General features: G+C 39.5%; 1 protein-coding gene and 1 long non-coding RNA gene across 4 annotated transcripts in view; one reads left to right on the forward strand and one right to left on the reverse strand.

Moving 5' to 3' along the window:
* LOC119241306 (uncharacterized) overlaps window positions 1-14,990 on the reverse strand; it is a 188,354-nt gene that overhangs the window by 64,969 nt on the left and 108,395 nt on the right. The gene's annotated exons all lie outside the window — the stretch shown is intronic.
* The window catches only part of SELP (selectin P), a 34,771-nt gene that overhangs the window by 8,765 nt on the left and 11,016 nt on the right, over window positions 1-14,990 (forward strand). Inside the window, exons 4-9 of the mRNA XM_037506521.1 lie at window positions 766-873; window positions 1,307-1,492; window positions 2,011-2,196; window positions 3,921-4,106; window positions 6,477-6,662; window positions 9,796-9,981. Of these exons, the coding sequence (XP_037362418.1) occupies window positions 766-873; window positions 1,307-1,492; window positions 2,011-2,196; window positions 3,921-4,106; window positions 6,477-6,662; window positions 9,796-9,981 (1,038 nt within the window). The remainder of the gene's footprint in view (window positions 1-765; window positions 874-1,306; window positions 1,493-2,010; window positions 2,197-3,920; window positions 4,107-6,476; window positions 6,663-9,795; window positions 9,982-14,990) is intronic.

Consider the following 14,990-nt stretch of genomic DNA (forward strand, 5'->3'; position numbering starts at 1 on the left):
GGGTGGATGAGGAAAAGGAAGATGTAACTGAAAGTAAGATCCTGGGAGTATATTTGATTCTCCACTCTCCCAGTTCTAAAGTAAGCACATATGCATGAGAGCTTGTTTCTGCTTGTAGTCATATGCCTGGTACTAGAGCTGATCCTAGCCCTATGATGTGGCTTTCCATCCAGAGAAGGCCCTCCCACCTTGGGTAGCACTAAGGGCTAGGAATACCAGGGTTAGGAAGCGCATTGATTGTCCTGTGCAAGAGAGTTGCATAATCTTTTTTTACATTTTTTTACTTTTTTTACTTTTAACACTCTGCATAATCTTTTTTTTTAAATAATAAATTTTATTTTTATATTCCCCATACAATTTCTGCATAATCTTTTATAAATCATCTTACAGATGATGTATGCGTATACACTGTGCTATCCATATTCTACATTCTTTAGATTATAGATGCCTCCCCTTGGAAGCCTTCACCAATAAGGAACAGAATACATACTATAATGTATCTGTTGGTGGCTCCTTTTGTACCTTCTGTCCACACATAGCAATTTCTCCCTAGGAAACATTAGGTGCAACCCAAAACAGAAACCACATGATGCTCTAGCATCATGTTTTCTTATAGGCTGCTCTCCAGAGAATGCTGTGGATTTTTGTTCAAGCTGGTGCAATCTAACCCAAGAGAGGCTGAGTCTGTGACTTGGAACAAGAATCCAGCTTTTCTGCACGTCTCCTGGAAATGCCCATGATTATGACCCTTCTGTATTTGTGCAGCCTCCTGCCAGGACATGTCCTGCAGCATGCAAGGCGAGTGCATCGAGACCATTGGGAACTACACCTGCTCCTGTTTCCCTGGGTTCTATGGACAAGAATGTGAATACGGTGAGGCCACTGTTGTGTTGATATTATTATAGTCATTGGTCTTGGTATAGTTGATGCCAGGCAGTAAATTATGTTGGAGACTACAGTGAATAAAGGCTAGTTCTGGACCCTATCATCTGTCAGTCTGCTTCAATCTAGATTTGTCAGCTCTAGAGACACACTTCAGGTAAAATCACTGTACTCTTTAAATATTTGCTCATAAAAATTCAAAATCTAGAAGGAAAACATTAAGGCAGCTGACTAATTTTACTTGTTTGAAGTAAAAACCAGTGAAAGAGTGATGAGTTTTCCAGACGCTTCCAACTCAAAGAACCACATAAGGATGACCAGGCTGGGTTAGGAGGCTAAGAAGACAGCTCTAGCTTTCAGCAAACTTGACATTGTCTTTCAGGCTGCAATGAAAAAAAAATCAATATTTTGTCTGTCTCCACAGTCAGCGAGTGTGGAGAACTTGACCTCCCTCATCATGTGCTCATGAACTGTAGCCACCCTCTAGGAAACTTCTCTTTCAACTCAACGTGCAGCTTCCATTGTGCTGAAGGTTACAAGTTGAACGGACCTGGCAATGTGGAATGTTTGGCTTCTGGAATCTGGACAAATAAGCCCCCAGAGTGTATAGGTATATACCCCCAAATGTTTACATCCTTGTAAACAACTAGAATTACAGAGGAGAGAATAAGCTTTCTTCTTGGGGAAAAAAAAAAAATGAAAGAATCAGGATCTACATTAGATGGGAAATTCTGGTTATTTCAATCACCTATTAACCATGTGACACTAATTGCAATTGCCATGGTACTTTATGTCTGTAAAGTGAGGTCATCTGTTTAACTTCTGATTGGCTGGCAAATAAATTACCAAAGGATGCCTAGCCCTTTGTTAATTGCAAAGTGAGTAGAGTACAATAATCAGAACTTATGGATCGAGTTTTATTAATGTGATCATTTGACTTGCTTTTTGAAAAAGTAAGTCAATATTAAGGTATTTGGATCTTTTCAAATAGCTACTGAAAGTACCATTTAACCAACAAGTGCATCACCTTGCCTGTTACTGGGGAAAGTATAGATAGCTGCTGCAGAACCCAAAAGCTTCCAAGATGCTGAACATAAACAAGGACTAAGGATCTCTGGTTGTTTTTAGCCACCCAGTGCCCAGCCCTGAAGACTCCAGAGCAAGGTAGCATGACCTGTCTTCACTCTGCAAGAACATTCCCACTGTGGTCCAGCTGCAGCTTCAGCTGTCAAGAGGGATTTGAACTAGTTGGGCCAGAGGAGGTACAGTGCACAGCTTCAGGGATGTGGACAGCCTCAGCTCCAGTGTGTAAAGGTGAGTTTTAGATATTTGGGGAAGTAGAGTGTCCCCTGCCCAGTTCTTCCTAGGAATCAGATGAAAGTGGCCTGAATTGCCATGATGTGATTCTCCTATCTACTGCTAGTTATATGGGTACACCTGGGATGGAAAAAGAGTGCCAGACTCTAGAAAAACACAAGGCTGATTTTACTACAAACATAATTCAAAAATTTTTCCTTCCCCCAAACTCACAGCCCTTATACAGTGTCAGAATGACCTCATTTATATGTTTCATGTAAGTGGGGAAATGAGGGCAACTATATTTGTAAGTAGAAGCTAGAAGACCTACGTGGGCGGGTTTATAGTAGTAAAAGGGATAGAGGACTTTAGAAAAATCTTGGAGCAGTCTATATTTTAAGAGATTCAGGTCACCCTGAGATCATATTGCAAGTCTGGACAAACCTCATTAGGGCCTCCTGACCCTGATAGACCCTTGCTACACCTGGATTTCAACAGGTGCATTCACCATTATTCTCTAGCTGTGGGCATGGATTTGCCAATTACACAATGAAAACAGTACAATAATGAGAATTTAAGGATTGAGTATAGTTAATATGATCATTTTAGCTGTGATCTATGTCCTAAACTTGAAAGGGAATTTTTTTTTTAAAGTGACCATTAGGACAAAGAGAGAGATTCCTCATGGTCGTGTCTGGTGGTAGTTATTGACAAAGGAGCAAAGGAACATTGCGTAGAAAGAAGATAATGCAATCCTAGGCAGTTATATAAAATTACAAAACTGGATTTTGTGCTATTGCCTCATACCCTCAGTTTACAAGACAGAAAGGAGAAGTAAGGTAGCAGGAAATTAAAGGTTGGATTAGTGAATTTCCAGGAAATCTAGATTACAATCCCAGGTTTGCTACTTTCTGAATATGAAGCCTTTGGGAAGTCACTCACTTTTCTTATCAGTAAAGTAAGAGAGAATCACTACAAGGTCTTTGCTTCTTAACTGTCCCAATTCTATAAAACCCAGAAGCCGAAGGCCACAGTATAAGGTGCTCTGGATACTCTGAAAATACCCAGGATTAGCCTAGAGATGAATTGCTTTATCAAGGAAGAGTATAAGGAAACCAGATTTTATCAAAACTGATTTTGCTCATGGCTTAATTGTGCTCAGGAACTCACCATGGGCTGCATTCACTTGGCAATTGAAATCTGATTAGGATGACATTCTGTGTTTCAAAAACAAAGACCACTTGGATCATTTTGTAGGTATAGGTAATAGAGTGTCAACAATGTTATGTTAGTCCAGCCTTTTCCTTAAAAGTCCAGCCTCTTTATGTCTTCTCTTTCCAGAGCCAACTCTACAAATAATACCAATAAATATTTCAAGAACACATTTGATAGAGCAAACACTACTCGGCTCTGGATACAACCATGCACAACTGATCCCAGCCTCAAACAGACTGCAGTCTAAAGGGCAGGGGGTGAACAGTGAAATAATAGTAGCTGGGAAAGCACAGTGGAGGAGCTCCGAGCCCCAAGTTGGGGTGGACAGGAACAGTCTCTGAAGGAAGATGAAGACTAAGTTGAGACCTGAAGGGCAGGGACCTGGGAAGGTGTTCTAGGTAAAGGGAGGATTTAGGGTTCTGAACATACTGACAGCATAGATAGGAAAGACGGACCATTTCTCAAGGGACTCGTCTGAGAAAGAACTTCTATTTGCCCAGTTTCACATGATAACTTTCTCCACTTAGCCACTGCCTGTGAGCCACTGGAGAGTCCTACCCATGGAAGCCTGGACTGCTCTCCATCCTTGCAAGCATTTCAGTACAACAGTAGTTGCAGCTTTCATTGTGCTGAGGGTTTCATACTGATAGGAGCTGACATAGTTCGGTGTACTAATTTGGGACAATGGACAGCACCAGTCCCAGTCTGTCAAGGTAATTTTATATGCTTCTTCTGTGCTTGCAGCTTATTAAAGGCATTGGTATTGGCATTTAGCATTGTCATTCATTTACTCATCAGACATTCACTAAGGCCCTACTCTATGCCAGGCTGTGTTGGGCATTAGGGATGAAGTGGTGAGCAAAGCCAATCTCAGACAAAACATGCTCATTACAACACATTGTTACTCAGTGTGAGGTAAGTGTAGGGTGGGTTGGTGTGAAGGAGATGGGGTAGAAGGAAGGAAAGATACATGAGGAAAGATACATGGAATGGGGCCTCCCCTGGTGGCACAGCGGTTGAGCGCTGGGCTGTGAGGCTGCCCACAGCCTCTGCAGCGCCTGTTCGTTCCCTGGCTGCCAGCGAGGGTCCCACAAAAAAAAAAAAAAAAAAAAAAAATAAATGGAATGGTAGAAGGGTCATGGATGAGGCCTTTCACTGAACTCAGTCATTTCCTGGCAACAAGTTTTGTCCTGAGGCTCAGTGTTTTCAGTAAAATGGAAATCCCTCTGCCTGCCTTACCTACCTGCCTCACTAATGGTAGTGAATTATTGTGTGTAAAAGCTTAACAAACGTAGGTAAAATAATGAGGATGCTGATATTACCTTAAAAGTCTGTAATCTGACTTTATAAAATGATCTTCTTTCATTCTTTCTTTTAAAGAATTCATGCTCTTTTTTCAAGAATTAGGCACAGGAAGATCACTGGGATTATTTTTTTAAATGGGGTACCCCACACAGAAGTCATGTCCCAGAAGGCATTGTCGGCGGCATTTTGATTGCCATTTACAGGGTTCTCAGGGCAATTTATGTGAATCCCCTGGGTCTATGTATACTCTCATTTTAAAATGAGAGAGGGATTTAAAAGCAGGATCTCAAAGAGATATTTCTGCATGTTCACAGCAGCATTCTACATGTTCATAATTGTTAAAATGTAAATATGGAAGCAACCCTAATGTCCATCAATGGATAAATTTATAAGCAAAATGTGGCATATATATATAAAGGAATACTATTCACTCTTAAAAATGGAGGCAATTCTGATGTATACTACAATATGGGCAAACCTCAAGGACATTATGCTAAGTAAAATAAATTAGTGCAAAAAAATTGCTTCATTCCACTTACATGAGATACTTAGAGTAATCAAAATCATAGTAGAATGATAGGGCTGGAGCTGTGGGGATGGAGAATGGGTGGTACTGTTTAACCAGTATGGAGTTTTAGTGTGTGATTATGAAAACTGTTCTGGACATGGATGGTGGCACCACAAGAAGAATACACTTAATATCGTTGAACTCTGCACTTAAATAGGGTTAAGTGGTAACTTACACATTTTATGCTACTTGTATTTTACCATAATTGAAAAACACACCAGTGAGGCAGTAGAGGAATAGAAGGTCATGCACCATGACAATGAGGTTTAGTAAGAGTGATGGGGTGTATTGTGGAAGAATTGTCTGAGACAGACACAAAGAGACCTTTCACATGTTTAAAACAAAGGGAACTTAAGGGATCCCTAGAGCCATGTTTGTCTCCAAGCAGGTAAACTTCTAATGATATAGAAAAGATGTTCTCTTAAGCATCCAGAAATGTAGTCTCAGCTCCTCCTTTGATAGGCCCTTTCTCATGTTTTTCACCCTGACATTCAGGGTTTGCAACTGATGCGTAACTTTAATGCTATTACTTTTACCTATTACTTCTACCACTACTGCTATTCCTACTACTGCTAATAACAGTAATAAGCAGATATGTATAAGTACTTTACTCCATGAGGTCATTACAATTAATGCTCACATAAAGATGAGAAAAGACAACATATAGAATAAAAGTGTTCTCTCCGTATGCAACCACCTATTTTAATGATTGAGATCATGCAGTATAAATCATTTTTATTCTCCTTTTTAACTTAAGATTATGCATTGAAAAATGCCCCATAGCTTTTCAAGGTGAAATATACAATTTTTAGTGACCTTTAATGTCTCCTTCAGGTAGCCATCATAATTTATCTTCAGCCTCTTATTAGTGGCATTTATGTTTGTTTTCCATACTTTGCTCTTATGAATAGTCTTGATAAAAAAGGAATCTGTGAATTGATTTTATATGCATCTCAATTATATACTTAGCATAGATTCTTAGGCCCCAAAATATGACATCTCAAAGATTATTGCTACATATTGCCAAAATTTTCATCATTTTCCTCATAAAATCCTTCATGTGCTATTGTGATTAAATGACACTTATCTTCCATAAGCATAAATATGTCCAATTCCAAAATCCCTTGGCACTAAAAAGGGTTAAGGGGTAGAAATCAATGAGTATATGTGCTTTACAGTTTCCTTATTTCCTTGCTTCCTTAATCCTTAGCTGTGCAGTGCCAGGATCTTCTGGCTCCAGACAAGGCCCAACTGAACTGCTCCCACCCCTTTGGTGCCTTTAAGTACCAGTCAACCTGCAGCTTCACCTGTGACAAAGGCTTACTCCTCGTGGGAGCAAGAGTCCTGCAATGCTTGGATACTGGGGACTGGAGTGCTCCTCCTCCAGAATGCCAAGGTAAGATGAATTCTTTTCCAGCATCTTGGAAAAAAAGTTGCATGCTACATTTTAGAAGGCTACATTTTAGAGGTCGTAACTGTCAAAGGGTCAGACACATGAAATGAATTGGAAAGTGAATAAACATGTTCATCTTGTACCTTGGGGATCCCAGATGAAGATGTCTTCAGGTACTAAACAAATAATACAAGTTTGGCAGAAGGAGCTGGGTAATGGCTCCTGCCAACTCCTTACAAGGGCCTTTAATAGAACTTGTAAAGGCCTATCGTGAACCAGATGAACTTTCACACCTGGACACAAACAGCATCTGGAAAGGAGGGAAAAAATAGCTTCAGGGTGATTGTCCCAAGGCTGACCTACACTTCAAGGAGCCATGGAGTACAATGACAGAATAGGGAACAATCCATGGGTATAGAATGGAATAGGAGGGACATAATTTTTAGGTGCCTGGCTACAAATATCCTCCACAATTGTATATTAAACACATTTAGGATAAAGTGAAAAAATAAAAAGAAGAAGAAACTAATCTATAAATGCAAGGTGACACAATTCTCAGAAGAAAGAAACATGCATATTCAGCACATGCATGTATATCTACATTGTACTTGATAGAAAATACAGTATTCTGTCAATATTATATGAAGTAAAACTATTTTGAATCATCTATGTGTGGGAATTGAAGTCCAGATAAATGCTTTTTATACCCTCCCATTACTTTTTCCACTCAATGAATCCATTTATTTAGTAACTTTTTTTTTGACAAATATTACTTTCAAAAAGCAAGGTTTTCATTTATAGAAGCTAGAAAAAAATAGAGAAACAGAAAGAATCCTCTTAAATAACTTCATACTTTCACCCTAAATTAGACACTGTTAGCATTCTGGGTGAATCTTCAACATTTTCCCCAGTGCAATTAATAGATGTGTATACAATTTTAATAATAAACTTAAATAGGCAAAATGCTAGATAATTCTGCATTGTTTGCCTTCATTTGTCACTTTGTACACTTTCAACATCAGAGTGAAAGTGATCAGATACGTGTTTTTAATGAAGAGGAAACCACTTGCTATACAGACCACATGTGAGCATGTACACACACACACACGTATATACACCCCACTGCTAAGATAGGTAAACCGTAAATAAATGAATGAGTAAATGAATAAATGCAGCAGAATTGACTGTCATTCCTCATGCCTCAGAGAATATAGTACTCGATTTGAGCTGGGGTTGGGTCCACCTTCCAAGCTGCGTCGGGAGTGACAAGGGGAGGTTGTGAACTTTCCCCCTCAGCTCTCAACCTGGCTATAGTGAAGACTGGACAGATTACAAAGTCCACACACTTTGGGGAAGAAGTTGGAGCCCCCGAACAGGGTTAGCACAGTGATCAGAACTCTTCCGGGCAACCTGGGCTGTGCAAGGCACAGATTACAGTTCGTTGCTTCACACTGTCCTACCCTTGGGCGTTTCACAGCAGGGAGGTTGCCACTCACCACATTACTTCCTTTGACCTTCCAGTTCCAGTTTTCTTCTGCTTTTAGTTCTTTGTTTACACTGACTAAACTTCTCTTGCTGCTGCCTGAGCATGGAGTGAAATAACCAAAAAGTACACTGAACAGGAAGGTACCATGAGGCCTGCAATCCATATGCTGTTGTAATCCTTCTCAGAGAGTGTTATCAGACAATTTCCCTTTTCTTTGTCCCCTAACCCCACCCAAATTATCAGCCAGGTCAGGCCACAAAAAGAGCTGGAAATGGACTCCCTGACATAAGACCCTCCCAATTTTCCATACAATTTATAGGCTCCTCAACATGTCCCCTGTTCTCCTCCCCACACCCCCACCACACAGATATACACTGAACACATAGGGATTTTTGAAGTGGTACAAAATAGTTAGGTCTTTGGATTGTTTGAATGTTTGCTGGAAAATGGAAAAGGATGAAGGGAGGATCAGGTACAGAAAATACCCTTGAAACCCCTTACAACTCCTTACAAGGGCCTTTAATAGAACTTGTAAGGGTCTATCGTGAACCATGTGCTATAAAGTCATACTCAGACCAATCCATGAAGAAATACCCTAAACCATGTATTCTCTCAGTCTTCATTTTGTAATGTCAATATATTTCATCTTTTTTATTCCATTAGGTGGCAGTGACTTCTCGATAGTTATTAACATTTGCATATAGTTTTTTTTTTTTTTACTTTTGATTCTTGTAAAATTCCTAGAACTATATCATGCTATTCTCCACATTTTAAAGGTAAAGAATTTGAAGCTCAGAGAAGTTAAGTGATTTGCCAAAAGCCAGTGCATGATCTCCAACGTAAGCAAGTCCCCAAGCACTTTAAACTCTATATGTGTAAACTGTGACAAACAACCACTTACTTTTTTGGTAAGTGAGCAAGTAGAGTCATATGGGGCTGTTCTCTGTAGGATAAGATATATAGAAAGAGTTTTTGAAGATGTCCAATTACATTATGTGCCTACTTTGTGTCCATGATTTTTCAAATATTTTAAAATTTAGTTTTTATGTATGATTTAATTATTTTTCTAAAACCAAGTATCCCTGAAAAGCAAGGATTATTTTCTCCCATTTCATAGATGAAGTAATTGAAACTCAGAAAGCTTAAGGTCCCTAGATATATTGTTAATAAGTAAGAGCCAGAATTTGAACCCAGGTTATTTTCATCACCTGGTAAGGAGAGGAGCTTTTGAAGTAGGATGGGAGAGGTCTTTTACTCCATTTTCCTATTTCCAATCATTTGCCTTTGCTTTCTGGCAAGGTCTGCTTCTGAAGATATCAAGGTAGTAGCCACTTCCACTCCTGTCCAGGGGAAATGAACTGCATCACTATTTTCAAGCACAGTACCATTTTCTTTTAAAATCATCTCCAAAGCTCTCTGTGGATGAGCATTTCAGAATGCCAGTCAGCTGTAAGCTGCTGATATTTTATACATCCATGACCTGGTGATAAAACACCATGAAATTCAAATAATCATTTCTAACCAAAGCTTCTCTTGTGTGTTAAGAACACAAACACACACAAACACACACACACACACACTCTTTGTTGATTTCAGGCTGTTATGTTCTAAAACAATCTTTCCTCTCCTCTTTCCCCATGCCCATGTCAGCCATCACCTGCACGCCTCTGCTAAGCCCTCTGAATGGAACAATGACCTGTGTCCAACCTCTTGGAGAGTTCAGTTACAAGTCTACATGCCAGTTCACTTGTGATGAGGGATTCTCTTTGTCTGGACCAGCGAGACTGGATTGTACCCCATCTGGACACTGGACGAGTTCCCCACCAATATGTGAAGGTAGGCTCACTGGTCTGTTTTTTTTTTTTTTTTTGGTTTTTTAGGTGATCTTTTAGGATGGAGAATCATTGGGGAATAGTGTGAAACTGTTCTTAAGCTAAAGGTAACACACTTCCCATCAAATATGGTTCCTAGAGCAAAAGCTCTTTCTTCCTCTCTGTGTATTCTTATAATAATGTTTAATAAAACATTTTAGTTTTTTTAGATGTCTTCATGTGATTATGACATTTGAAATTTACCACAATTCTAGACAGGCTGTATTATATCCATCTTATAGATAAGGAGCCATGCTCAGGGAGGGTAAGTACTCAGTCAAAACTCATACTGCTAAGTTATGATGTTTAGCTATGTCACTGAGACTCCCACTCCCTTACATTTTTCTACTTCTCACTTCATTCCTCCAGTCACCCCACTGAGCCAGCCCTGGACACTGAGCTCATTTATCCTAAACCCTTGAGGACCTTGTCATCTCATCATTTGTGTTAGGTCTTGCCTCCCTCTACACCTATATGGATTATAGGCTCTCTATGTGCAGGAGCTGTGCTTTCTTCATCTTTGCATCCCCTTTAGAACTAGACAGAATAAAAGTGGAAGTGTGATAAAAATATGTCCTTTGAAGCTTATCATTTTCTGGTTTAATTTACTCAATACTAGTCCCCAGTGAATTACTGGATCCTCAAAGAGTCAGATCTCATCTGTCCTTGATGCCTCCAAAACAACTGATGTTGTAGTAGCTAGTACATAGTAAGTTCTAAAATGGAAGTTTACTCAATCAACTAATTCATAGCTGTTTACTTTCAAAATACATCATTGCTTCAATTTGTCCAGTACACTCAGTAATTACAATTCCAACAATAATAAGAATATTACTTGTGTAATAAGCCCCAGGTATTTCAAATGTATTATCATACATTATTCTTTAACATAGTTATTATTATCCCCATAAAGAAACAGAGACTTTGAGAGGATATATAGCTGGAAAAGTTCAAATAGCTAGTAAGTATGGATCTTGGATTTGAGCTAGGTTATAGGCCAGCGTTTCTACCTAGACCACACTACACTGCCACCCAGTACCAAGGTTTCTAAGTTCCAAGGCAGTGACTTGCAAATTTATTTTTTTCCATTACCCAGGTTGCCGCCTACAGTGCTGAAATGTACTTAGAAGTGGCAGTGTCTGATGATCAGATGATGAATCTATTGATAGAAATCCATCAATGTTATAGGAAAAAAGCTAAAATCTTTACTCCTTCTTGTGGAATGAAAGAGCAGTAGATTGATATCTAAAGACCTGTATTGCTCTTTTCTGAAATCAGGTGTCATGTCATACCTGATTCCTGATTCCGAAAGGAGTATGCAAGATCATTGCTGAGGTCCCTTCTGCTGTCAAGAATTTTGTAGGTTAAAGTATATAAAATGCCACCATCTACTGTCCAAAAAATATACTACAAGCCTATTCAGGAATCTAGACCATTTATGGGTAATAATTAGGGTCAGTGTTTTATCATTCATCGCTTAATTTTCACTCATTCACTCATTTATTCCATTGACATTTAGCATGAACTCTGTTTTTCTCACATTCTGTTTTAAGGCTAAAGAATAAAAGGAAACTCTAAGAATTATCTCATTGAAGTTGTCATCATACATGCAACCAACAAGGTTGTTAAATCTTCAAAACCTCTCTCTCCCCTCACTCCTCTCCAGCCCCCTCCCACACCTTGCAGTCCCACCCCACCTAGGATTTAGATCCAACCCTTTTCATGGAAAGAGCTTTAACAAAGAGGGGCCCCAGAATCAACAACAAGCCTAAGCCTGGTTTTTGTACCTGTGTTTCTACATCATTCTCCAAATTTAGTCTCTAGATGTAGGCAAAGAGCCCCTCTTTTTTTCCTATATGCCAGAGTCTATGAACTTTTAAGTCTTCAACACCAATCCCAGGACCCTGATTTTCACATAGTGTTTTATGGAGTCCTAGCTATATCAGAAGGTATTGAGAGTCACCGGGGGCAATGTGGCATTCCTCTGCTTCAGAGTGCAATGTGAGATTTGTGATTTGAGTGGTCCCACTGATATATCCTTTAGACCTTCTAGGACTTGGGCTCTGCCTTTCCAGTCCTCTTCCTCCAAGACCTGAAATGCATTCCCTGATCCTAAGTAGTGTTGACTTGCTCTTATCCAGTTGCTGTGGCCCCCAAACCACCACCTATTGGGACAATATCCTGACAGAGATCACTGCTCTCCAATCACTTTGTCACTCACCCTCTGGAGACCATGTTTGGCTGGTGGACCTACCGCCTAATGACCAGCTTCACCTTGGTGGGGAGAGGAGGTTCTGGTTCCAAGTCACCACCCTATCTGCATCCTGTCCCTGCTCATCCAAGTTCTAAAATATAGCTAACTTGTGCCCTCCAAGTTCTGACCTGGCTCACATCACTATTTTTTTCTCTATATCTTTAACATATCTCTAGGAGTTCCTACTCTTTATTTTTGGAGTTTGAATTTAGAACACCCAAATAGTTAAATTTATTATTTATGCTCTACCTTCATTCAAAAAATTTCTTGATAAAGTTATATCCAATTCAAGTAAAAAGAAACAGAATTTACTATTTCTTAGAAGAATTTACTAAATCTACTTAAAGTAATATAAATAAACATATTGTAGGTCAATGATAGAGTGCGGATGAACCTAATAATCCATGAATTTGCATACAATCATGTACACATATTTCATGGATTACAGAAAAACATCACTGAAGGCATGATGGTAGACTGCTCTATCTCAGAAAGCAATGAAAACAGAGCAGTAAACAAGTGATAAAAGCAACTCATCAATTTCCTATTTTTCTGTAATTACTTGTTTTGGAACAAAGTTTTAGAGTAGGCTCAAGAATATGACTACTGGGGTCTCCCTGGTGGAGCAGGTGGTTGAGCTCAGCACTATAAAGCTGTCTGCAGCCTCTGCAGTGCGGGTTCGATCCTCGCAGGCCGCGGGGGTACACACAGGGCTGTGCAGACCTTTCCTGTCTTGCCTGCTGCTCCCCTCATCAGTGTATTTCAGTCAGTTTGCCTGTTCTGCTTCCCACTCTGTCTCTAGTGAATCCTCTTACCCACCCCCCTCACACCTCTGGCCTGTACCCTGGTTCTTGCATGCATGAATAAATAAATCTTAAAAAAAAGAACATGACTACTTTTCAAAGTTACCCCTAGAAGTCATTCCTTCTAGTGACACTCTCTCCCTCTACATCGTACTTGGCCCCTGCACTCCAGTAGCTGCCAAATTTAACTCAGCCTGTTTGCTCAAGGCCATCATATCCCAGACTAGGTTAGGCTTTCCTGTACCTTATCAAGGCTACAGCTCAGACAGGAAAACATACTTCTGGACACAATTCAAAGTCAAAACCTTAAAGTTATTTCGAGGTCTTTGATTGGACTGGTTAATTTTCACATCAGAGGGCTCAGAGACTTTTAGAGAAACAAATGGCAGGCTCTATAACCTTGACAGGACAAGAATGACAAAATTGTGACCAAAGCAACATCCCCAGTGTATTTTATGTTGTAGTAATTCTCTTTGTATATGCCAGCCATTTGAATCATTTTTTTAAATAGTAGTTCCTCTTGTTTCTTTTCAGACCAGATAAAAATATTTTTTAGGGTGCATCCAAATAAAATTGTGCTAACTTATTCATTTTTGCAAATATTTTTGCACCCCTTTTTTTCTTTTCTTTTCTTTTTTTAAAGATTTATTTATTTATTTATTTATACAAGCACTGGGTACAGTCAGAAGTGCGGGAGGGTGAGAGAATTCACCAGAGCCAGAGCGGGGAACAGAACAGGCAGACTAACGAAATACACTGCTGAGGGCATCAGCGGGCCCGGCAGGAGAGGTCTGTCATGCCATGTGGGACCCTCGCCAGCGGCCGGGGGATCGAACCGGCACTGCAGAGGCTGCAGGCAGCTTCGCAGCCCACCACTCAACCGCTGTGCCACCGGGGAGGCCCAGCACCCCTCTTGAATCCCTGGGATACAAGACCCATGTTCTCAGGCATCTGATTTTATGCACTCTCTTGGGCTTAACTAGGAAATATTGGGAGACTCTGGTAAAGTCAAGGTAGTGAAAATTCTCACAGATAATTTAGAGTTTATGATTATAACAATTATAATACATGTTTGATAAAATTGAACTGCAAAGCATGGATTTATTGAAACTCAAAAATTTGAGAGTATTAAATTGAAAATCAATGTGCTACTTTGGTTGTTTTCAGTGGATTCATGTAAAAAAATTCTACAATCCTTTGGTGAGTGAACTGTCATTCATAAATACATTAGCCAGAATATGTGACAAAATATGTCACTTTTCTATGAGGCATTACAAAAGATTCAAGAACTATTTTTAAGGCAAAATAGCCAAGTAAAATTAGTCTTTCCTGACCAAGGCATTGCTTTCAGAATAACGTTGAATTTTGAAGAAACAATAATCACTGTGCTTGCTAATCATCCAATGTTTGTTGATAAATAAAAGTCTATGTCAGAGGACTTAAGGAGGAGAAGAATATTATGCTAAGAAAAGTATATAACTGCAATAATTTATGTAAAATATTTTTTGAGGGAAGTGGTTAGTAAGTTAAATGTTCATCTCTTCGTCTACTTGGCAAATGATTGCTGAGCACAAACTCTGAGATCCTGCAGCTGTGAGCTGTGGGAAACACAAGATTCATGGTTCTTGGGTTTTAGAAGCTTTTCATCCAGTAGAAAAGAAATGACACGTGATATTATGAGTTACAAAAAAAAAAAAAGAGGAGGTATTCTGAGGAGATATTAAGTTGTAGACGTTAGCAGAGGTTTTGGAGAGGATCCTGGAAGATGGGTGGGATTTTACTCAGCAGAAGTAGGAAGAAGTTCAGGAGAGTGTGAGACAAGAACCATAGGTAAAACACATAAGATCAGTTTATGGAATTCCCAGGGATTAACCTAGCTTGACCAGGAGCTGTTAAGCTTTCCTGTGCTATGGATTG

This window comes from Talpa occidentalis, unplaced genomic scaffold, assembly GCF_014898055.3.
Source record: "Talpa occidentalis isolate TD23 unplaced genomic scaffold, MPIMG_talOcc4v2.1 talOcc4.12, whole genome shotgun sequence".
Lineage (NCBI taxonomy): Eukaryota > Metazoa > Chordata > Mammalia > Eulipotyphla > Talpidae > Talpa > Talpa occidentalis.